At 43.0% G+C, this 24,705-nt stretch overlaps 1 protein-coding gene across 11 annotated transcripts in view; it reads left to right on the top strand.

Moving 5' to 3' along the window:
* Window positions 1-24,705, top strand: part of ACACA (acetyl-CoA carboxylase alpha) — a 140,144-nt gene that overhangs the window by 65,612 nt on the left and 49,827 nt on the right. For 7 of the 11 annotated variants that reach the window (XM_054847960.1, XM_054847967.1, XM_054847964.1 and 4 more), the window contains 9 exons: window positions 2,151-2,207; window positions 2,520-2,564; window positions 5,380-5,421; window positions 6,027-6,242; window positions 6,763-6,918; window positions 8,756-8,959; window positions 11,365-11,520; window positions 12,130-12,276; window positions 24,287-24,556. In XM_054847960.1, the coding sequence (XP_054703935.1) occupies window positions 2,151-2,207; window positions 2,520-2,564; window positions 5,380-5,421; window positions 6,027-6,242; window positions 6,763-6,918; window positions 8,756-8,959; window positions 11,365-11,520; window positions 12,130-12,276; window positions 24,287-24,556 (1,293 nt within the window). Of the gene's footprint in view, window positions 1-2,150; window positions 2,208-2,519; window positions 2,565-5,379; window positions 5,422-6,026; window positions 6,243-6,762; window positions 6,919-8,755; window positions 8,960-11,364; window positions 11,521-12,129; window positions 12,277-13,809; window positions 14,006-24,286; window positions 24,557-24,705 lie in introns of those variants that run through there. The other 4 variants (XM_054847963.1, XM_054847962.1, XM_054847969.1 and 1 more) reach the window with 3 other exon arrangements.

Here is a 24,705-nt window from a genome sequence, read left to right as displayed (position 1 = left end):
GTGCAGGACAGTTCTGTCTGCTTTGCAGAAAGTCAGTGTATTCCTCATTTTTTTTGTTTGCTTGTTTCAAAACAAATAAATGCAACAGTTACATCCTTATTTTAGCCCATCTAAACCCTTACCACTTCTTTGGATGTAGCTGCACCTTTCTGAAGCCTCCAGGTCATTGTTTCTCTTTGCAGTGCATTCTAATCCATGAGGTCAGGACTTCTTCCCTCTAATTTTTGATAGAGTAAAAGACCTTTAAGGTTTTAAATGCATCAGGTCAATATTCAGTGTCAATCTCCAGATCCACTGAAAAAATGTGCTGTATCCCTCTCCCTGGTGGTGAGGAGTTATGAGAGTAACAGAGGCACAGAAAGCGACATTGAAATGGCCTGTATTTTCTGTATCATGATAGTCTTAATGCAATTAAAATTTGTTCTCCTTGTTGTTGGCATACTAGCATCACCTAGTATGATATTTCTGGCACGAGGTGGAACTGATTTGGTGTGCTCTGTTGCTCCTTTGTAAGTATGGAATAGACTTTAGAGTACCAAATGTTAGTCCTGTGGTCAGCTGTGAGACAACACGGGTTGGGCATAGGGTTGGGGATCCCCTCCTCGTCTCCCCTCTGGGGTCTGCCTGCACTTGCTTTTCTGGTCGGCGTGAAGAACTTGGGTGTGAATAGCCCATCAGGCACTGGGACCTGCTGCATCCGTGGGACCTGCAGTGACTATGGGAGGACTGAGCGAGTAGTTTCTAACTTCCCTTCCCAGTGTGGGAGGTGGTAATACATTCTGCAACAATGAGGGGTTCCCGAATGGGGCTGGTATCCACGCGAATTCAGCAGCTGTCTCTTTAAGCAAAGAAAAGAATCAAATATAAAAATTAAAACTAGTTCTGCTTTTCATCTGCTTGATCGTGCTCCAGGCGTTTTATGGGAGGGGATAAAAGGAAAGAAATAAAAAAAAAAAAATTCCAAAACACATTAAACTATCAAATAGGTTGATCCAAATTGTCCAAATAATCTTCTAGTCCCAGCATGTTGTGTGTGTTTTTTTTAATAGAAATTAGGATCATATACTTGTAAATGACTTGTGGAGGAGATTGAGGCAGTCAGTGTAAATGGAGTTTCTCCAGGTGCTGATGGCTAATCGCTCTGTAATAGCTGTGGACTTGCTGTGAGACCCACATTATTACGATGTAATCAGAATCCTGTTGCTATGCTGTTATTGTCTGCCACTTGTGGAATTTTAAAAGCAATAACAATTTTTGCTTTTTAAATCATGGCATTATTAAAGTTATTTTCTTCCTCTTGCCATGAATATAGTCACTGATGTTCATTTTCAAAGGGCTTAACCTTAGTAAAACATTTCAGTCTGTGCTGAAAGGGGTTGTTTTGTTCCTGGTCTAGCTGAGTTCTTTCTTTTTTGTTCTTTTTTTTTTTTTTCCTTTGCTTTTAAATTGGAAAACAGAGGAGAAAGGAAAAAGTTTTAAAAAGAGGAGCGGAATTATGAAATCTTAACACTTTAAAAGACCAGTGGTGTGGCAAATACTGATGGCAGCACTCATTTGAAATGTGGCTTAGTGGAATTTGATAAAGAAGCAACCAGAACGGATATTCTCTCATCTATTTGAAAAAACTAAGTGACACCTATCATTTATCACCTTTGTAATATTGACACATCTGTCCTTTGGTCTGGGTTGTCTGTGTGCTTATTTTGCCAAAATCAAGTATGCGCTACGTTCTTCTTGGGTAGTTCCTTTAAAACTTATTTTCCATCATTTTCCATGGCCTTACCATGTCTACGCTGTACTCCCTTCAAAAAGGAGTCTTTGCAAAAAAGACCAACTTGGGCTAATGAAGAAGAGTATTTCCTGCAAGACTTGTATATGACCCTTCTGCTTTACTCGTTAGCAAGGCTCCGCTGGAACGCTGCGACTCAGTTACTTACCTCTTCAGACTTCATGTATTTGCTTATGTGTGCTACTAGATGATCATCGGATGAGAAGTCTTAGCTCTGAGTAGCCTGAAGGATGAGGAACTTACAGCGTAGATGCAGGAGGATCTGTAGAGCTTTTTCAGTTCATAGAAGACTTTGACATGGTTTTGATGTGTTGTTTTTCTGTTAATCCAGTCACCTGATTCCATACTTGCCTTTTTACAGAAATCAGTCCTGATTGAACATGGGATTCGGAGGCTGACTTTCCTTGTAGCACAAAAGGTATTTTGATATCTCTCATGCTGCTCAGAGCTCTTTGGTTTCTAGCTCATAATAGCATTGACAGTTGATGTGGGTTTTTTCCCCAAGTTAAATGCTGTGTTAACTATATTTAGTTCTCTCTTCACTGTTTTTGTTCTCTAAAATTTGAGATGGTTTTGATGAATTCACTTAAAATTAATTTACAATTGTAAACAATCTTAGCACCTCTTGTATTCTTGAATTAATTAATTTTTGATTGTAATCCTAATTGCTAGCTTTCTTCTGCTTTTTTTTTTTTCTTGTCTTCCTGTGTCTGTATGTTTCGTTTATAAGGACTTCAGGAAACAGGTCAACTATGAGGTGGATCAGAGATTTCATGTAAGTAAAAAGGGCCTAGAACACAGTGGTATTCTTGGCCAGGAGACACATAAGTGGCTCTGGGCTTCTCGTTTGGTTCTTAGTCAGGCATTTCGTGCCAACATTGGTGTCAGAGTTCAGTGAAGTATTTAAACACGCATCTAACTTCAAATACAGGAGTGGGCTTTCTGCATTCATGTGCCAAAGTCTCTCTCATTACCTTGCTGAACTCTGGACTCCCACGTTAATAAAGATTTTGTTTGTTTCAGTGTTGTTTTCTATTCTAAAATGTAATCATACAATGAATTTTTTTTATTTCTTAGGTAGTGTGGTGATTTTTTTTTTAGGCTTCTTACTGATTTTAAAATAACTTAGAGGAGTTATTGAAGTGACTTGTTAAATTCTGCATAATGACTTAGTGATGTGGAAAATGTTTGATGCTCTTACTGCTAAGAATTACTTCTTTTCCCCAGGGATTGGGCATAAGCGAGGGTTAGTTTAGCCCTGTTTTCAAGGTGGTAATGTAAGGCATAAAACAGATTTTTATCCCTTGCGTATCTACTTTACAACTCTGGAAGTTATTAGGAGTCTTGAAAGTGCAAGAAATTCATCCTGTGCTCAGCACACCTGGTTTAGCAAGCTTTACGAAAGGAAAACGAGTTTATAAATCGGCAAAACTAGTATTTGAACAAACGTGGGTATCACCACATGGGAATCACTGCCCACAGTACAGGCAGGGGTATGTGTCAGTCAACGGCTTATGTAGGAAACTGGACTCTTTGGAGAGGTGTTGGGACCTTAGGCAAGAAAGTCCAGGCTTTAGATTTAAAAAAAAGAAAGTTTTAGAGAACTGAGCTGATACTTGGAGAACGAAAGATAGAGTCTATGAATAAGCACTGTAGAATGTGTCAGTGGTCAGAAAGGAGGCAAAGAATAAAAGGAGTCATCACAAAAAGTTTTCCCTGCCCCGCTGTTTAGAGCGATGGACTGTTTAGGATGCTCCTAGTTCCTAAGCACGGTATCACGGAGGCAGCACGGTATGTCATCTGTTTGCAAAGTTTGTAGAGTACCTCTGGGATCTTCTGCCAGTGTCAGTCTCTATTACTGTCTCCTATTCTATTCCGTTTATTGCTGGACCAACTATTAACTTAGCCAGGGCCTGGGCTTGGGTTTGTTTTTGTTTTAATTACAGTCTATATAATTAGTTCCCAGCATGTTGAGGTAATAGAGAGTTGCTCCAGCAAGCTTCCAATTTCCTCATCTCATTAGGTTTTTAACGTGATTATTAGTATAATAATCAACTATGATGATTTCTGTTGTAGCTTTTCACATTCTGTGGTTTGCAGGGTGTCTTGATTGGCTAATTTAGGCAAATTATTTTGATTGTCTTGATGATGGTTGGTTGATTAGAACACAGCAGGGGTATAATTCTTCTGCCTAGGAAATGGAGCACTCTTTTGGAGTTTGGTACCAGAGCACTGAGAATTTTTGTGTGTGTGCACATCTAATTATTATATTTGCCCACAACACTAGTCAAATGCCTTGAAAACAATTACATTAGTGATGGAATGAGCATGGATGGTGTTAGGAGAAACTGGCAGTGTGCAGAGGAGGACAGGTAGGAGGGATTTGGAAGAGAAGTGAGGAAACATGGAAGTGGTTGTTTCCTTAGTGTAGAGCTGATGCTCGTCGGCTCACCTAATACGCCCATTGCCTGAACTTTCAGGCAGCATTTCGTGTACTGCTGGCTAGTCTGGAAGACACACTCCAGGCAAGCACAAGCTATTTTGCTCAACTGAGAGTCATCAGGTGAAGTTCTGGGGACTGTTTTTTATAGGAGGTAAGGAAGAAGACTAGCTAGAACTTACTTCTAGCCTTAAAAGCTGTGTTGCTCAGTGGAGCCTTGTACTCTGTCACCATGCACTGGTTGTTGCGCCGAATCGAGCTGGGGTCGGAAGTCTTTCATTGATAGCGAAATGTGATTCAGAAATTCAGTGACTCCAGGTCAGACACCTTCTTTTCTTCGTAAGGCAATTCTGGCAAGTTGTGTCTGCTCTCTCAGGTCACCTTCAGCATAAATGGCTGGTTTTCTTGTGTTGGTGCAAAGCATTGACAACAGTTCCTCCACCCAGTACAAGTCCAGTTCCACGGAAATGAATGGCTTTGCTCGAATGGAACTGGAGGGATAGGCAGAAGGATGCTGTCTAGTCTGTCGTCTTCTAAGACACGTGCAATATGCCACAAAACTGCAAAGCCCTTACAGTTTGCTAGGGTTTTATCTGTGCAATCAAAGAGAAACCTAATCATGTTTGGGGGATTTTTGTAGAGTACTAATACATGAGAATAAAGTTATTTGATTACAATTCATAGTTTTCCTTGGGAAGAGAGTATTTCTAGCAGTAACAGTATGAAGAGAGCTTTAGAATACAGATCACTGTTTTGTGTACATCTGCTCACATAATGGAGTGTTAATATCATTGTATGGCTCCCAAACATTTCCACAGTAATCATAATCATAATAGAACTAGAAGACATTTCCCACTACTGTCCGGATAGTTCCGTGTTGTTGTCTGTTAATAATTGACAATAATAATCAAAAGCCAATCAAGTAGCCTCTGTGGCATTAGCAGTGAAGACAGGTTTACACTACCTCTGCTGACTTCTTGAGGGTAACTTGATTTTCCACCATCCTTTGTGATGTTGAAAAAGTCGCTTGTAACAACTTCTGTCACGTCCTCTGCTGTGGTGCTACCCCGGGTCTGGCCCGTGAGCACTCTGGGTAGATCAGGTGGCTTACTTTTGGAGGGCTAACATCACTGTTTTTATTTTCAAACAGAGGGAATTTCCAAAGTTCTTTACGTTCCGTGCCCGGGATAAGGTAAGTTGTATCTTCTTAATACTTTTCTTTAAGTGTTGGCTTTATCCTTCTTTCATGTAGCTGTTCCTTGCCAGTCTAAGAGGGTGGGAGCCCCTTCAGCCCGGCGGCACTGCCCAGTGCAATATTTTCCTCCCTCGCTAGGCCAGTTGTCTGCACACGCAGCAATTGCTGTCAGTGGCAGCGATGCATCTCTGATACTTGGGGATAAAAACTTGTGCATTTGGAAGCCTGACCAGAAGCTTCTGCTCATGCAGATTTTAGTCGCGGTGTAACGAGGAGTGTTGGAAGCAGTACAGTGATTCAATACCAAACTTTCTGGCTTCTGCAAAAGGGAGGGGTTGGGGAGGTGAGGTTGAGAACTTGCTGGTTTGCAATTTGTCTTCTGCTCTCAATATTTCAGCAATTTCACCACAGCTCTTAGTGCTAAGGATTCTGCCTGAGATAGAAAATTCTGGGTTGGATTCATTTCGATTTTTAGTTTTTTAATTAAATATGACACTTCATAAGGGGTGTTGTCTAGTTCTTCCCATCCTCAGCATTTCAGCTTCTTAACCCACCTTCCTCTTTTAACCCTTTTCTACCTGTGTGATGCTGGGTGCCTCTAGTTCGAGGAAGACAGGATTTACCGTCATCTGGAGCCAGCTCTGGCTTTTCAGCTAGAGTTGAACCGAATGCGAAACTTTGATCTCACTGCCATTCCGTGTGCCAATCACAAAATGCATCTCTACCTGGGAGCAGCTAAAGTTGAAGTGGGAACAGAAGTGACAGACTACAGGTTCTTCGTGCGGGCCATTATAAGGCATTCCGATCTAGTTACCAAGGTGAGTTTTGTCACCCGCGCGAGGTCTCTTTCCAAGACAGCGTATGAAATGCTAAGTCATTCTAGGAACCCGCGTGCGAACATATTACCTGTGTAGGGTGGGGGGGTGTGCCCTCTCCGCTGGTGTTGGCTCGGCAGAAGCATATCTTCGAAGACCTAGTATTCCTGTGCTTCAAGGGATTTTTCTGTGGCCCAAGCGGATAGTCAGAAATCCTTCATTTTGGGGCAACGGTTGTTTCTCTGTGTTTCTCCTGCAGTACTGCAGTAGTGGTTTGCCCTGTCTAGTTTCGGATTTATGCTGACCTAACTAAGCGAGGGCACAACTGAGCTGGGTATGTGAATTCAGGCAGAGGGAGTACTGGCTCTGTGATTGTGATGAATCTGTTTTGGGGTCACACATCCTGCTGAAACTAATGTAACCTATTTTCTCAGTCAAGTCTTTCTGCAGTTTTTCAAACACTGTATTCTTGGGCTGTGATTTTTGAGTAGAAAGTAAATTATTTGTTGACAATATCTGGCAGGAAGCGTCCTTTGAGTATCTGCAAAATGAGGGAGAGCGATTGCTTTTGGAAGCCATGGATGAGTTGGAGGTGGCATTTAATAACACTAATGTTCGCACTGACTGCAATCACATCTTCTTAAATTTTGTGCCTACGGTCATCATGGACCCGTCGAAGGTATGGTCTCTTCCCTAGCTCTGAACTGTTGTTTTTTCTTGGGCTTGACTCAACAGAATGAAATGGTTCGTTGGTGCCTTTTATGCTGTGTAAGTGCACCTGTTGATTGAGTATGTTTTAATACCATTTGGTGAATGATGTGCAGTTTCTACTAGCTATTTTATAGCAGAAAGCACAAGAAATTGGGGACCAGTATTAGAAGTGGTGACACGAGGGTTGGTTTAGTTACTCTACCAATACTGGAGTTATGCTTTTCAGTAAAGAAAACAGCGTCACTGATAACTAATGGATGTCTCTAACTCACGATTGCTTGTTGAGCTGCTAAACCAACTTCTCTTCAAAAGCAGAGAGAATACTTTTTATTTTAGCTAGTTAAGGCAAGCAGTTAGTTTGCTTCACATTAGGAACCTGTTTGGCAGTGAGGAAGGGAGAAAGCTTTGTCTTTTCTTCCAATCTATGAATAAATATTAAATGTAAGTTTTCAGAACTAGCAGAGCTCGTGTTTTTAGTAGAGTAACACTGTCCTTCAGGCAATGCAGCTCACCTCCTCTGCGGAGTATTAAAAATATGTTTTGTATTTGAAACTAAACTTATTTTTTCATTATGTGTTTGAGAAAAACAATTTTAATAAGGAAATAGCTTTAAATGCTCTTCTGTTTCTTACAAAAGTCCAGATTCTATCCAAATAAAATGTGAGATAAATCATGAACTCAAAAAGAATTTGTAAATTCAGCTACAAAAAAGTGCCTTATTTTCATTCTCTGATACAAAACCAGAGATCAACATTGTAAATAAATGAACATTAAGCTTTGTAGATGCATAAATGAAAGTGTTTAGGCATAAAGCATGTTTCTGGTTACCAGAACCAGCACAAAGAAAGTCCCAAATAAACTGTAAAGGCTGCATTTAGTTGGAAATGAACATTCTGTTCATGGTTACTGAAAGATGAGAGCTGACCTTTCCTTATGAGAATAACTGAAAGTTTAAAAAGATGAATTGGTTATCAAAATAAGTATCTCTTGCTTGCTGACTTTTAAATCATGATTAAAAATTGGGGGCTTAAATTGCTTTTGAATAAACCCTCTGTTGGCACATCCAAAATCTTTAGTTCCCAGGAAGTTCAGAAGAAGCTGGGATATTCAGCCCCTGGAAGTTAGGCTGCCCTCAGATGCGTACCGTGACTTTTCCCTGAGCTTCTGTGGAAAAGAGACTTTTTATTTTTTGAAAGAATGTTAAAACCAGCCTATAAATTGCCTTCTTTTAATATGCGCTATTTGCCAACAGTAGTATATTATAAAGTTTAATAGAACACCAGAAGGCCAAGCTCCAAGTAGTAATTGCTTTGTTGATTTAAAGCACCGTACCGCGTGTGCGGTGAAACATGATTATTGTGCATATAAGTGCTACATAACTGTTTGTCAAGAATTTCCCTTTCCCACATTTTGTAGTTCTTAGCTGTGAGCTATGTCTGCAGGCAGAAAGGTAAACGAAGGGGAGGGCAGCAGTGGGCACGCTGTGCTTGGCTGGGGTGCGATGTCCCGGGAGGAAAAAGGGATGCGGATCCAGCACTGTCCCTCTACCTCAGCGGTCCCCAGGTTGAGTTCAGGTCCTGCCTCTCTCGAGGCACGTTGGGATGTGAACGAACAGGCCGCCGAGGTCCCACAACGGCGTTGGGCACATGCTGCTGCTTGGTGCTTCCATTTCTCCTCTCCTGCAATGTTCCCCCCGCACGCTGGGGTGCCCCTTTGAGCAGGACCTCGCAGCAGCGGGATGGAGGAGTGGCAAAGCGGTGGATGTGTCCAGGAAGGTGAGAAAAATTATTCTTGTGTGTTTTAAGATCGAAGAATCCGTGCGGAGCATGGTGATGCGCTATGGGAGTCGCCTGTGGAAACTCCGCGTCCTCCAAGCCGAGCTGAAGATCAACATTCGTTTGACACCGACTGGGAAGGCAATTCCCATTCGTCTCTTCTTGACCAACGAGTCGGGCTACTATTTGGACATCAGCCTGTACAAAGAAGTGACAGACTCCAGAACAGGGCAGGTATGGTTCCGTATGGCTCCACGGGCTGATGAGCAAATTATTCGTGGGGGACACATTAGACCCGATAAAGCTCTTCCGTGATTTGTGGTGTTTTCAGGTAATATAAAATTGCCATTCAGCTTTGCCAAAGGAAGAAGAACGTAAAGATAATTTTGCAATAGGCGTGTAGGCGTGCAAAATGTAATCAATTATGTAAAGTGCATATCTTCTAATTGTTTTCAGTCATTTGTACATCTGTTTTCCTCTGTGGCAGAGTGCTCAAAAAACTAATAGAAGAGTAATCACTGTTGGTGCTCATCCTGTAGGTCGTAATAAAAAATATTATTAATTATACGTTTCCCTGAGTAGACAGAGAAAATCTGTGAACTTGTCTTTTAAATTCTAAAGATATAGGGAATGACCTGGGTAGGATGATAAAAATTATTGAAGGTGCTTTTATATCATTTTTATGAAGCATAATGGGCTCTTTTGTAATGGTTGTGGCTATTCTGGTATTTTTGCTTTTCATGGGATAGGAATAGTGTGGTTAATGGAAATACCTACATATGCTAAAATACATGGAGCATAGGAAGCATGAAAAATATTTAAATGCAGAAATGTTTACATCTGCCTCTGTAATAATCTCTCTGCCATGCAGTAGTAGCAGCAGAATAAATCATTTGGGCACTGCTAATGTTGAACACAAAGTGCTGAATCACCTTTTCTCCCCCTCTTCTCCATTTAAATTTTTCCAGCAAACTGCCTGGTCGTACAGTCCGTCCACTTCTGGAGATCCTAGAACAGATAGTGTCCGTATGTTTTACTTCACTTCTGCCTTTGAGTGGAGATGAGGAAAGAAAAGGACATTTTAATAATCTCCAGTAGCTGAGCTGAACATTTGAGTTTTGTTAGTCATTTGTGAAGGTCACCTTGCCTCTTGAACTCAGTCTCTGATGAGCTTCATGTTTTTAAAGCTAGGAGAATGCGCTTTTAGCAGCTTTTCCAATATTTGATTTTTTTTTTTTGACACCCCACTCCCTTGATATTAAACCAGTTCTATTAAAAAAAAATCATACTGATAGGAATTATTTCAATTACCTCTTTGAGTAGTTGGGAGGAAGGTTTGTCCTAAACTAATACCTTCAAACTTTTTAAGAAACTCTGTTAAATCTTCCTCCTCATGATGGAGGTTTATAGGACACGTTCAGATCTATGTGGTTTTTCCTGTGTTTTCAGAGGGTGATTTTGAACTTAGAATTCTTTAAAAAAAAAATTCAACTGCCATTGATGTGTGGGGTGCTGGGCACTTTCATGACTTCTGAAGGATGGAAGAAGACATTCATCATGAGAGAATGACCCCGATCTCTTGTTTTGCAGTTTCTGTGGTAGTGAGTGGTGATGCTCCGTGCTGACTTCTCCAGTTCCCACAGAACTGCTCAGAACCTTTCCAGGGATTTGAGGAGAATGGGGCCCCAAGTGCAGAACCAGATCCTAACCCAGGCGCTGTCACTAATACTTGTTACCCTGAATAAATATTTCTTCCATTGAAGAAGCTACTTCACAAAGCAACATTTGTGAAGACTGAAGAGAGCATGAACTATTATTTTTTTGATCTAAAAACTAAAGTAGGCTTTGCATACTGAATTTTATCTTTAGTGAAATTCTTCAATTAAATCACCTTCACTTAGAAAAAGATCTGCAGTTTGTAACATGAGATCTGATCACCATTCTGTTAAAAGCAGCCTAATTGTGTTGCTTCTGTCAGGCGTGTTTCTGTTAAGCAGCATTTGTGCAGCGTCGTCCCAGTTAAGCAGTGCTCCTCATGTTTCTTAGTTGAAATAGATTTCCTTCCGAGTCCTGGCTGAGTGGAATATATAGTGCCATGAAGCATGGCAGCTGATAATTCATGTTGCTACTCTGGGAAAATCTTTTAAACTTATAATATCAAAACTTCAAGCCAAATGACATATGCAAGTCTTGACCTAGCTTCCATGATCAGTCAGTGGAGATACGGATACCGTGCTGCTCGACTACATAAATAACAGAGTTCTCCTCCCTGCGCCCAGCTATCACAATCCATCGGCAGAGATACGGCGTCAGGGGAAATGCTGGTGGATGTGAAGTCATCTAAGTCACAGGCCTTTTTCTGTGGGGATGTGGCTCTGTTCACTTTGCTCTCTGCTGTGATATGATAATAAGTCAGTGATACTCGGATCTGTGCGGTAATGGTCCGGCGCTGTCTCCAAAGGGTAGTAACGCATGATGAAGCACGGTGTTCCAGGATGTGCAAGCATTAACGCATCTGTAGAGAAGAGAAACAAGCCTGATCAGTCTGGAACAGCCTGATGATTTTTTGTAAAATCCGGATGAGATAGGTGTATGGAACGAGTGGATTAAACTGTAATTGGTCGTGTTTTGTGCTGCAGATTATGTTCCAGGCATACGGGGATAAACAGGGACCACTCCATGGGATGCTGATCAATACCCCGTACGTGACCAAAGACCTGCTTCAGTCCAAGAGGTTCCAGGCACAGTCTTTAGGGACATCGTATGTCTATGACATTCCCGAGATGTTTCGGCAGGTAAGTGTTCTTAAGGCCCGGTGGGTTGTTCTAAACTTTGGTACCTGCAAAGCGCTTCTGTCAGTTGCCGTCCTTGCTTGTCAGGGAAAAAAGTGGCCTGGAGTGGCTAACAGCGGTCCCCTGGGGTCTGTACAGCTATGGGTTGAGTCTGCTTGGAGAGAAATGAGGAGTCCCGATACCCTGCTGCTGTATTTCCATTAATAAGTCAAACGGTAGAAGCTGAAATGTAAAACGTCTTGTGCTTCTTGTTTATGTTTCTTTGTTTTCCCACCCTGTTATCCAGCCTTCCTAGAGGGTTGGATGGGGCAGGGATGATAGTTCCTAGGATAGGACTCGTACATCGTTAATGTGTTAATGAGTTGCAGAATTGATTGTATATCTGACCTGCTGGTTCTATCCTGAATCGCATAATTTGAATTATGCTACTTTGGGTGAAATTGTGTTTCATGGATTAAATTCCAAAGTAAGTGATATCCACGGAACATTGTCAGTCAAACTGGGAAGAGGGATATTTCGGAGTGTTCTGTCTTGAATATTAAGTCACAGTGGAATGAATAAAAATATTTGCAGATGATATTCTTAACAAGAATTTATCCTTTTATCCTCTAGTCTTTGATTAAACTCTGGGATTCCATGAATGAACATGCATTCCTGCCAACACCACCGCTGCCTTCTGACATACTAACGTACACTGAATTGGTGTTGGATGATCAGGGCCAGCTCGTGCACATGAACAGGCTGCCGGGAGGAAATGAGGCAAGTTGCACTTTCTTTAACGCTACTTTTCTTTCCATGTCCTGCAGTACATTGTGTTTTGGACTAGGTTTGACAATTGTAATGAAAATTTACCAGCCAGGCACAAAATCTATTCATTCAGTCTTTCACAGATGAAATCTCTCTCTTGAAAATGAGATTTTTGTTTCATTAAAAATTAATAACTTCCATGCAATGGGTATTTTAACCTCCATAGTAAATGATGATTCCATTTCAAACCTGTGCCTATGCTGGTTTTCCTTCATAATTAAAAAGTGCTCACTCAGCTATTCCAGGTAACTGGAGTTTGTATTTGAGCAAAATATGTTTTACAAGACTAAATACAAATGTTTTCATTTGCTTAAGAAAAAAAAAAAAAAAACCAATTTTATGCTTTCCATTTAAATACTGGCCATGTGGTGTTTGTGCAGCACACCGGCAAGGTGTGTGCAACATCCCCCTCTAGTGAAGGATTTCCTTGAGACTAACGACCTGCTAATGCCATCGGGATAATAGAGTTACTCCTTGGACTCAAGCAGGAGGAGGCTGTACTGTCGCTGGCGTGTCGTTACATTAGCGAGCCAAAGGTTGCAGCATTGAAATGACTGGAGAATAAAGCTAACTAGTAGAAGATGTGTTAATTTGTGTTTGCCTAGGCTAGGTGGGATTCAGTAAGCGACTGTTCCTACAGGAATTTAAATTTGAATAGTTCTAAGCAGTGACGTAATTTATTTTTTTTTTCTTGGCATCATTGAACTAGCACCATCCTTTTACTAGGTATGGAACTTAAGATTTGCAAAAGCTCTGTTCAAAAACAAGTATAGTGGTGAGAGGAAGTGTGGGTTTTCATCACTATTTACTGCATGTGTCTTGTCAGGGGAAGGTTTTGAATATGATGGTTTCAAATTGAACCTAATCAGTAAATGGTGACTATGGGAGCACTACGTCCTTGTCTTTTGCTGGCCTATAGGAGAAATGTTTTAACTAGTATAATTACACCTGAAATGAGCTGTTCCCTGCGTTCTTAGCAAAAGCTGAGACTGCGGTGCTGTGGAGGCTTATGCCATCATCTTTCTCTCTTTCTCTGCTCTCATTCAGCGTTTGAGTGGATGGTGACTGGGGAAATAGCAAAGTCCCTCAGGGACGTAGCTCTGTTCTTGCTGAAATTACAAGCACAGAGCTGCCTGGGCATGAACATGTAGTGTTTACTCTGCCAGTATGAATACAAATAGTCTTATTATAAGAGATTCTGTACCCAAAGACCACCAAAAAAAAAATTAGGAGGTTTTTTTAACCCTTGCTACACTCAGTTGTGCTCAATCTGAAAAGAAATTTCATGGCTGTTGCGGTGTGCCTAGTGTTGTTATCTAATGCGCGGCCTCTGTGGCTGTTACGCCGAGGGGTTGACTCACTGGCAAGCGGGATAAACAAGGGGAAAATACGATGTTTTCCCCACATTTTTCAGTCTGGCTGCTGAAGATTGCTTCTTGTGGAGGCATACAGCAGACTCTAACCTGCTTTTTGATGACTTCCCAGAAGCGAGGTGAGGGCGCTGGCCACAGAGGTGACATCCCAGCCCAGGGTCCAGGTCCTGAGGAAGCCTAGCGAGCGGTCAGACCGAGGAAACGCTGTGCATCCCCAGAGCGGCGTGCAGCTCGTGGCTGGGAGCGCTGAACTGTCAGCCCGGCCTGGCTGCGGCTGGACGAGTTGCTGTAGGACCACGTGCAGCTGGAATGAGGTTTGAGGCTTTGGTATTGAATTCTGTTACCAATAGCCAGTGCAGACAATGGCGCTCATTCACAGGTGAGAGCGGTCAATCGGAGGAAGAGGTTCCAGCAGCAGTCTGAAGGACAGCTGACATTCAGGATGTGACGAGCTGCTGAGCAGATTCATTCCTCCGTGCTGCACTTTTATCTGGATGAGCTGACTTTAGGCTTTTATGGTTTAATTCATTCAGCTGAGGAAACAAATTTTCACAAACGGGCACTCGAGTTTCTCTTTCCAAAGAAGATGGCTGCGGGGGTGGAGAAGGAAGAGACAGGATGCTAGATAAATTCAGAGCATAAGCCTTTTCTTTGTTAAGGCTATAAGTGGATCCATCCTGCTTTTTTTGAGAATCAAGTCTGCATAGCATCTGGGCAGGGAAATAACACCTCTTATCTGCCAGGAAGCAAAGATCCTTGGGGTAATCCATCTATGTGGCAGTAGCTGGTGGTATTGCATTGGAAGAGGAGACATGCCACAAGGAGCAGGAGAAAATATTAGTTGGTTCTGCACTTCTTCCAGTGGTGAACCATTGTCAAAATATGGCACATTTTGTTGGCTCTCTAAACTATCTGAATTTGTTAAGGAAGAGTTTTGTCCTCAGATGGATGTATTTGACTTCAAAATGCCAGAAGCCCATATACTCTGAAAATCATGTTAAAGGGGAGAAGATCCCTAAAGGCATGAGTACGGCGGGGAGGTCGAGGTTCCCAAGCTTTGCAGTGGCTTGGTAGCCTTAGTCAGAGTTTCCACTGCTTCGGTTTGTTCATATCCTGATAAGATGGGACTGCTTTGGGGTGCTGCGAGGATAATTTAGACAAACATGTTTTAAGAGTCTTTGAATTTCTACTTGCTAAGTCCTGGATATTATATCATACCACGTTACTGCAGTTTTGGTAGTAATGCTTGATGGTCAGCGCTGAAGGAGCCTCTTCCCTGGAGCTCCAGAGGTGTGAGCTGTTCCCAGTTCAGAGGGGTGAGAGTGCTTGTAGGAACGTTCAAAGTAAGTGTGGTGATTTTATTTTTTTTTTCCCCAAAGCTGCTGATTTTCTGAATCCAAAGTCTTTTGAGAGATTGTACATCATGTCTTTTTTACTAAAGAGGAAATTTGTGTTGAAAACTTCTGACTGTGGTGAATATAGCTGCTGTTTCATTCAGTTAGGTTCCTATTACTGTTCTACTTCTTTTAGATGAAAGACTTAAGCACAGGAATTCCCCATGGCAAGTGAGTGCCTTACCATCGTGGTATCAGCTGTTTGGAGGTAGGGCTTGTCTTTCCTGGTGGAGCTGCGCTGCACAGTATGAACGATTACATTTTCTCTATCTGAAAAGGGGTCAAGACACTCTTCCTCTTACAGCATTCAGCTGAGCTGAGTGCCCTAATTGTTTTAGCTAGCAGGCAAAATTGAGAAACCAGCATAAAATCCAGGAGACTTGTGGTCAGTGTGTTCAGCTGGATGTCAACGACCGAAGTTACAATCCTTGCTCTAATCTGGGGCCGAGCAGGAGCGCAAAGCTGGGGTTCTCCTCTTGTCCTTGCAGAGTTTGGAAGCGGCGCTCTGGGCTAACCTGGCTAACCTGTCTGTGTTTTCAGGAAAATCTGTGAAATGGGAATTCTCAAGAACTTTCACAATACAAGAGGTTTTTCTCCGCTTAGCTCACGACCACTTCACGTAGCCCACCACCTCATTTGGCAGTAATTATCTTTTTGCTAGTAGTCTCAACAAAGAAGCCGAGGACTTAATGGACCGTGAAAATACAACTTGCTATTTATTCCTAGACAGTGCTTGCTGCTTCTGAGCAGAGGATCCCGTGTCTTGTCATGGCCACGCGAGGGAGCTTGCAGTGCTGCTGGCCCTGCGGCACAGAGGACATCTCTAACGGGGGCCTTTTTCCAACCCCTCGTCCGTTCAGTGCAGCCAGAGTTCTTCCTGAAGCACATCTGCTGCTTTGGACTGCAGACAGGATCCTGGATGTTGCCTGGAGCTTTCTGCTAGATGGTTTCTGTTCTGGACCCTTCATGTTAAGCTTGTGAACTGTGTCCTGGTCTCTAGTTACTCCTTGTTTTGGTGGGGTTTTTTTGGTTTTGTTTTTTTTTCTTTTGGTGTGTGTGTCCTCTATTACTAGTCTGGCAGCTTTGACACCTCTGCTCACATGTGAGACTTGTACCATAGGGTTTCAGTAAGCCAACACCCTTGACAAGACTGAATGTGCCACACTAAAAACTTGAGAACAGTTTGTAAATAATTCTCAGAGCCAGCAGGTACGGAAGGGAGCTGAAGAAGATGGTATTTTATCAGCAGAACCAAACACCAGTCGATAGCTCCCTTCTAATGGTCCTGAGTAAAGACTGACTAGACTTTGGGACAAATGGGGTATAATTTATTGTACCACTGTGAGCATACCAAGAACTAAGCACCAGAGGTGGATGCTCAGCCTGACTCCAGTCTCACTCTAAAGATAGACACAGACCGTTGAAATGTACAGAGTTTATATAGGTGGGAAGAAAAAAACCCACTTGTAGTTGTTTGTAATCTTAGACATTTTACTCTAAAATGTCTTTAAGAAGAAAAGTTCATACCACATCCTGGATGCTTATCTAGATTATAACACAAGACTTTTAACATTTCTTCTAATTTTTTTTAAATAAGTGGAAGCCTTTTTTTTTTTTTTTTTTTTGGTAGCACAATCTTTGGTGTTTCTGGCAAAAATCTTCACTGGGCGTGTTGGGTAGAGCTGCGTGATTGGGACTGTTTATGCCAATATTGGGAGGGATGGGTTGAAAGGATGCAGCTCCTCACCCTGTTTGGCAGTGCGAGAAGAGCTGGCGGCTCTGGGAGCCTTGTGCCCTGGCAGCTCACCTCCGTCCTGTCTGCCGTCAAAGCCTCGGGGTTTGCTCTGTGGTTACGTGGCTGTGCTGAAATGGAGAAATCTCTGGAAGAGTCTGAAATGGTGGGAACATAGAGAAGTGAACAGGGCTGGAGTTCAGAAGTGTACAGCAACTCACACGGTATTTAAAAGCATGTTGGTTGCGGTAGCTCTGCTGAAGATACGACCTGTAATGTAGTGACACCCTCTTCAAATGCCCGTTGAAGACGGCTTTGTTCCGAAGATTAGCATATTAGCTGAAATCTTAGTGTGAAAAGGTAATTCCCTCAGCCTGCTGGAGAACTCAATATATTACTTGTCATCCTTGAGCTGGGCATTCTGATGTATTTCTATAGCACGTTATGTATTTTGACTACAATTTACCGCGATCCTCTGGCACTAGGACTGCACCATCCCCTGATAAGACCCGACTAATCTTCAAGGACAAGGAGAGAGTGAGTGTAAGGAGTGCCTGCAGCAACACCCCACCTTCCCCTTCATCTCACTCTCGTGCAGGGTCCATGTAAAATGTGTCATTTTCCCTATTGGCACTAGATGTCACAGTTTTTCCTTCTCCGTAGCATGAGGATCAGAAATAATCCATGATCGGAGCTGTTAGCTGGAGCGTTGGCAGGCACCCTTTCTTGGGAACATGGGAAGGTTTGGCCAGGTGAAATTCAGGATGACAACGGGCAGAGGGCTGCTGAAACTCCACTTCGGCAGCTCCCTGGATTGCCTGGGGCTGAAAGGTGTAGCTAATGAATTTCATACAAGCAAAGCTTAATAGTTGAACTGCACGTTCTGCTTTGTCACCCTGTGTTCCTACATTTTATGACAGGCACGGGGTATTAAAACATCCGCTGGGCGACTGATGGTGGGTGGTAAGTACTTGAGAAAGAGCAGAGAACGGGTGATGCTGAAGTCAGTGAATTAACGCGAAGGTGAAGGAAAACACCCGTGCATCTTCTCCCCCTGCCCCAGCTCCACCACTAGTTTTCCCAGAGGTTACTGTAAAAATAGTTGTTTCTCTTTGGGTTTCCCAACCCTTCTTCTTGGTGAGTTTTGGGGACAATCCTGACCTGAAGGCTCTTCTGACAGTAGGAATGGGTTTAGGCAACAGGGAAGCTGGACAACTGTTTGTGCCGCACAGCAAGTGGTGTCTCCTCATCGGAAATATTCCTGATGCGGTTTCAGAAGGTGATCCTCCTTTGGCAGAATAATTTTGGCCCCTATCAACGAGCTGCTCGGAGGCCACAGTGAGACGTGGGGGTAGGGATCAGACAGAGCACGTTTTGTCATGGACCAGAGAGTGTTATTTTTAGTAAAAAGGTGGAACGTCTTGTGACAAGTGGAATATAATACAAATTAAAAGAGGGGTCCCCCTGGCATCACTGAAAGTTAATTTTTTTTTTTCCCTCACTTAGATGCCTAGATGATTTAACGTAACTGGAAGAGTAGCAGGTGTGTGCGTGGGAGGACGGAACTGGCGGGGGGTTCTTTGGAGCTCTCTTGGAGTCAGGATGGATGGCCGCATGTTGCGGTGTACATGGAGCACCTCCCTAGCTGAGCAGTGCTTGTGCAGTTAAGCAGGAGTACTCTGTAATGCCTTGAATTGTTTGAAGGGTTAATATTCATCCAGCCCGGTGTCTGCAACGTGCTGTTTCTCACTGTTGTAGACGCAGTGTCTCCCATGGCCAGGTTTTTTTAAAAGGTACATGTACGTTGTAGCAGTACTAGGAGTTCAAGATTTGAAGAGGCTTTGCTTGCAGAACCGGAGGTTATGAGCCTCTAACATACACATTTGAGTTAGAATTTATCATCATTATGTAAAAGATGAATTTTTTGAAGGTCATAAGTAATTTTTAAATTTTTTTAAAATTTTCTGTACTCAGATATGACTTGAATTTCATAATGCTGTCAAACAAATACAGAATTTTAGTTTTGTTACCTTTCTTGTACTTACAAGTGCTTGCGCAAAGAGTTTTATTCTGTATTTTGATACATATGTTTGAACGTGTGTATATGGATAGTATGGATACTGTAGACAAAGTTCTTGCCTCTAATAAAGGAACTTTCAGCTGAAGTTTTCAAGCCTTCCACTCTGCCTAGGGAGAAGTTATTTACTGTTTAGTGTGGAAAGCTTCATCAAAAATGCTTTTGTTTTGGCGAGAAAGCAGGCCGTGTTGCTCACGGTTGGTTTTGCGGGTTTGCAGCAGGAACTGGAATTTGATAGAGTATCTGGTTTGGGTTCAGCATGATGCCCTTTGCTATCCCCAGGAGACACCATGCAAGCTTCATACCTTGCATCACAGATGAGTGTGCAGTAAAAACTATTTTTCCACTGTCTTTAACGGGTTTCTTTGAGCTTTCCTTTTGGTGCCCTGGGTGCCCATCTGCTCTCCCCGAACATCAGCCAGCCTTTTGCTGCTTTGCTTCCTGGCTTGCCGACCGAGCGCCCCTTGGTGCGGTGCAAGGAACCGGGATGGGACGGACCGACGTCCCCTTCAGTCCCCCGCGCTGCAGGACGCCGGTTACCGAGCAAGCCTTTGTCACGTCTCATCCTGGAACCGTTTCTTCCCATCTCTGATCCGCTTGGCCGCGTGCTGTTCGGAAGAGCCGTGCCAACGCGTGCTTGGCTGTGCCGCCTGCGACCACTGCTTTGATCGCTAAATGACACCTTGTTCAGAGCCAAGAGGAGAATGGAGGAATCCTGGGTTTTGGCACTCCACCCTTGTCAAGGCATTAAGTCTGCCTCTAGCAAACCACGTGCGTCTTGCCCTTTTTCTGGCAGTGGTTCATGCTGAAGATAAAAATTTTACACCTTTTGGTCACAGTGTAAGTGCAGAGCCTGCCTGTTAGATCTGAAGTTCCAGGCGTCAGATTCAAATGATGAAAAACCAAAGTTGCTACGTCTGCATCGAGTAAAATCTCCGGGGATGTCTTTGTTCCCTTTCTAAAACACACCTTGTCCGTGGCTATGCAGCAGAGTAATTTGGCATCCCGGGGTCAGCGGACACTGTTTTACCTCCAAAATAGACAGAGGTCATGAAGGGGGAATAAAGCATGTGTTCCTTCATTTAACAGTGTTGGAACGTGCGTGCACAGCAGGGCAGAAACGTGCTTTCATTAATGTTCAGCTTCGCCATTTCCAGTGCTCGTATGCTAGACCGCTACAACTGTTGCATTTCCTTTCTTATTATAACTTTTGAATGTAATAAATACTGACGTACAAATGTATTCATGGTTTATATAATTTTTTTTTTTACGTATCAAACTTAGATATGATACAGATGCAGCAGAACAGGAACAAAACAAAATTGTTGTCAGGGTTCTGTAGGTTCACTTCTCCTACTTGGAGATTTCGAGACCCACATTCAGGTTTCCAAATTTGGACGTAAATAAATAGAATGAAGCATGGCATAAAGTATCTAGCTCAAGCATCATCCTTGTTGCGAGAGAAGTAGAATAAACCCACGCAATCGGCATGGCTCAAGCGTAGATGCTGTCTAATAATAAGCTGTTCTCGTTTACATCAGATTTGGTCAGCTATGCTTCTCCAGGAATTACAGATCCTGCTAGAAAGAGACTTAAAAGCTCCCTCTGCCCGAGCACCGGCCACCATTTGCGTTGGCTTCGCTCCCTCCGGAGCAGGTTGTGCTTTCGGGATGGAGACTGGGATCGGTTTCTTCCCCGTTCCCCTCGGTGCCTGTTGTCAACAGCTCCGGCTGCCACTAGCAGTCAATTTGTAACTGCATCAGTGTGTGTATTACTGTTCACATCGATAGCGCAATTAATGTTGAAGTCAATTTTGGTGTTAATTTTAGGCCATGATTAGTGTTGACACTGTGCGTCAGACGAATGGCATTTATGAGCACCATGAAAACGAACGTTAGTTAATATCGTGGTTTTACTATCTGTTAATGGTTACATTAAGCCCAAGCTCTAGTGGGAGAAGGTGTGTATAGAATTATATATATAAAACTTGTGTGTAATATATGTGTGTCATGCAATTCTGCATTGCTGGTGCTATTCAGGGAGCAAATGACATCTGAGCACTGAATCCTAATCACAGTTTGGAACATCAGAAATAATGATCACTTCTGATCGGAGGTTGTGAATAATTCATCTGGTTTGATTTTCACGTTCTGTCCAGTGATACTTTTCAAACCAAATGTGTTCCTACAAGAGAATAATGGTCCCACTTCTTATGGAAATACTGTGGCACAAATCATTTTGCCAACATAAAAACAGTTAAATAAGACTGTTCCTGCTTTTATTTTTTTCCTCCCGCTTTTCTTCATTCCTGGTTGTGCTGGAAATAGAGCTGTGGCGGGAGAAACATTTCCAAACTGTGCTGGCTCTGAAGAAGAGCCCATTTTGAAGCTACTGCCGCTTACCATCACCCATTATTGTTCTGACTGCTCTTAGGTGATTAGCTCAGCCTGTCTAATTAACCTGTGAACTTGCCATTTTTTTGGCATGCTGCCGTTAACTTAAAAATCTCATCTCTCTTTTTTTTTTTTTTTTTTTTTTCTGAAATAGAAAGCAAAGCCATCCTCCACTGCCCATAAATTTAAACAGAATCTACATTGTTCATAGCAAAAAAATCCTTAGTTGTGCCCTGTGATTTTTATTACTGGCTAAATGGCACAAAACACACTATGTATTGGGGAGGCAAAAAACCACACAAGGTAATAAAGTGATGCACTTTCATTTTTCTGTTCTTAAACTGCGTATGGTTGCTCCATATTTATCAATTATAAGCTATTTTCAAGAGTGTGTATTTACTGTGCCCTGGCTATATACTTTTCCCTATTCTACCAGCGAGTATTAACAAAAGGGATTTTATTCACGTAGAGGATACATGATCTTGGGCTAGGGAACTGTTCCAAGACTTCTCTTAGAATCTGAATTTTCTAAACAGGAAATGCTTTTAATTTCCCTGGTTTTTGTACTGTCAGAAATCATCAGGCTGATGAAAATGAGGAAAATCTCTTACATCTTGATAGGCGAGACGGGCGGTGGGACCAGCCCTGGGTACTAACCGAGCCCTGGAGCAAGTGCTAATTCATCTGCCTCGCACGTGAGCTGAGGGCGCTAGGATTTTACTTCCAGCGTGTTGTGGTTATTGTGTAGGTTTCTGGCAGTGTCTTGATGTGTTTCTGTCTCGCAGTTTACTGCGGTGACAAGTATTTAGCAAATACAAAGCCTGAGCGTTTCTCCTGTTGCTCCTCTGGCTTGTGTTCATCTGACGGTGCTTGGAGCGTCCTGGTGTGGTCCTGGCTGGTGGGATCAGTGTAGCTGTAAGGAAACAACTACTTAGGCAAAAACCTGTAAATTAGTGTTACTCCTGTGGTATTTTGGAAGAAGTTCACAGTGCGGTTTTAAAAACAATGTTACCCCATCTTCCCCATGGGTTTCTGTCAGTAGCTAAAGCTGGTTTCTGAGGTGGTGTCAGAAAGATTTGGCAAGCGCCCACTTAAAGATTGGGGGGGAGGGGGGAAGCCTGTAAAATACGGTAAAGAGCTGAGTTGCAGTAGGTGACAGGGTGTAGACAGGCATCCCTTATTTCTTAGAGGCTAATCTTGAAGCCTTTAGCTTTGCAGACTTTTTTAACCTGCTGTTTCTAATAGCAAGCTTGCCTACAGTTGACAGTTAGAACAGAGACACAATATCCAGCCCTGACATCTCTTTTCTTTCAACAGTCAGGTCAGAAGAACAAAGCTTACTTTTCTTCTCCTTTTCTCACCTTTATTCTTCCTTTTTCTGCTATGAAAGTCCGGTGATAGAGGAGCAGAAGTCCGAGGAACCTCTCTGGCTGTGCAGGTTTTAGTATGAATTAGGTTGCTCTTCCAGACTGGTTGTCCGCGTGACCCTGAACTCTTTGCAGGCACATTTGGTCTGTGTGCCTGACCAACAGCTGCATCCCACTTGGTTTACAGCATTACAACTTTTTCCTTTAATTTTGCAATAATACTGGTATTTTAGCAAAGCGTCCCAGACTTTCAGGGATTTATGTTCCTGTTTTTGAAACTGCTGCAGTATCTCTCTCCTCCAAACACTGCAGTTGGATGCGAAGTTGTAACTGTAAATCTGCAAATATTCAGAGGCAAACAAATTAATCCCTTACGACGCATCAGTCAAAATAGCAGCGGAGGAAACAGAGACCAAGGAGAAGGTGAACTGAAACGCCGTCGTTCTGCTAACTTGCAATCTCAGCTCTTGAAAGGGGAGGTGGAAGGATCTGCCCATGGCTGCTTGTAATATTTTTGGATTGCTGCCTGCTTTACTTCCAATGACCCTTTGATTAATTCCTCTGCCTTTTTTATTTTTTTAATGAGCCTATTATGGCATATCTTATTGCAGATGCTGATTGGATCTCAACTGTGTATTGTGCCATTTTGATTTGGATTAAATGGCACATATCTATCTGCTGCTTCTCCTCTCTCCCCCTCCCGCTTTAGTTCATCATGTTCAGAATTCAGAGTCTCCACAATGAGAGTTTCAACCCTCCTGATTGCAGAGGATGTGCAATCGGCTTGAGGAATGTGTACTCAGAGCTTATGATCCTTGGGCAAGCGGAGACTGGGTGATGCATGTGGCTTTCAAGGGACGCTGCTATTTCCATCTGTTAATGGCATTCCAGGATGGCCAACTCCCTAGTGCAGCGATACGCGGCAGCTGAGAGATGGGAGATGCAGGGTACAGATGTTGCTGATCTCCATAAGATGGGCCGGAAGAGATCATCCGCTGATTTTTAAAAAGAAAAAATATGCAGCAAAAAGCATTACTTATCCAGGCAGGTTTGGAAAGAAACTGCTGCAATATTTGAGAAGGAAAAAGGGAAGAGCCAAAGAAATGAAAGGAAGGACAGAAAAAAACCCCAAACAACGGAGGTAGTTATGAAATAAAAGGATTATTAAAATGCAGGCAGGGTGAGAGAGAACCAGGGTGACGAGGTTCCAGGGTGATATCTGGGTAGCCTAAGCAGATGGCCAGGAGTCCCGTACAGCAGCACGGCCATCCTCACCCTGGGGGCTCTGACACATGGAATAAAGGCAGCACCCTGCGAGAGGGGCGTTTGCAGAATGTGTTTTGGACCTGTGACAAATCCCTGAGTGGGGAGAGGGAGGGCCAGTATTAGTGTCTTGGGTGGGAAGAGAGCAATGGAGGATGTGCTCCAGTGAGTGCGGAAAGGATCGAGTCATGCCAGCTGCGCTCTGCGCTGGCACTGCGTGTCAGAGCTGCTGTTGTCGGAGTTCCCAAAGAAAATACACAAAGTGCAACACACATAAGAGAAATGGCCCCTGCGTGATTCCCTTCTTTCACGTCGTGAAGATATACGTTTAGTTTTTTGTTGTTCTGTGCTCTTTGATTGCAGATTGGGATGGTGGCCTGGAAGATGACTCTGAAGACCCCCGAGTATCCAGAAGGCCGTGATATCATTGTCATTGGCAATGACATTACGTACCGAATAGGTTCTTTCGGGCCTCAGGAGGACGTGCTGTTCCTGAGGGCTTCAGAGCTTGCTCGAACACATGGTATCCCCCGTATCTATGTGGCTGCCAACAGTGGAGCCAGGATTGGTTTGGCCGAGGAGATTCGGCACATGTTCCACGTAGCTTGGGAAGACCCAGATGACCCGTACAAGGTAAGGAGGCACAGGAAACAGAGGTGAAACTCTGCAGTAGCTCACAAAAGAATCTTATTTTTACACAGCCTCGTTTAATAGAGGTGAGGTAAACGTTTGCCAGACTGTTAGGTCCAAAGTTCCCCTTGGTATCGGATCTCTCAGGCAGA

The sequence above is a fragment of the Grus americana genome, chromosome 19 (genome assembly GCF_028858705.1).
Source record: "Grus americana isolate bGruAme1 chromosome 19, bGruAme1.mat, whole genome shotgun sequence".
Classification (NCBI taxonomy): domain Eukaryota; kingdom Metazoa; phylum Chordata; class Aves; order Gruiformes; family Gruidae; genus Grus; species Grus americana.
This window is presented reverse-complemented; position numbering and strand designations above follow the sequence as displayed.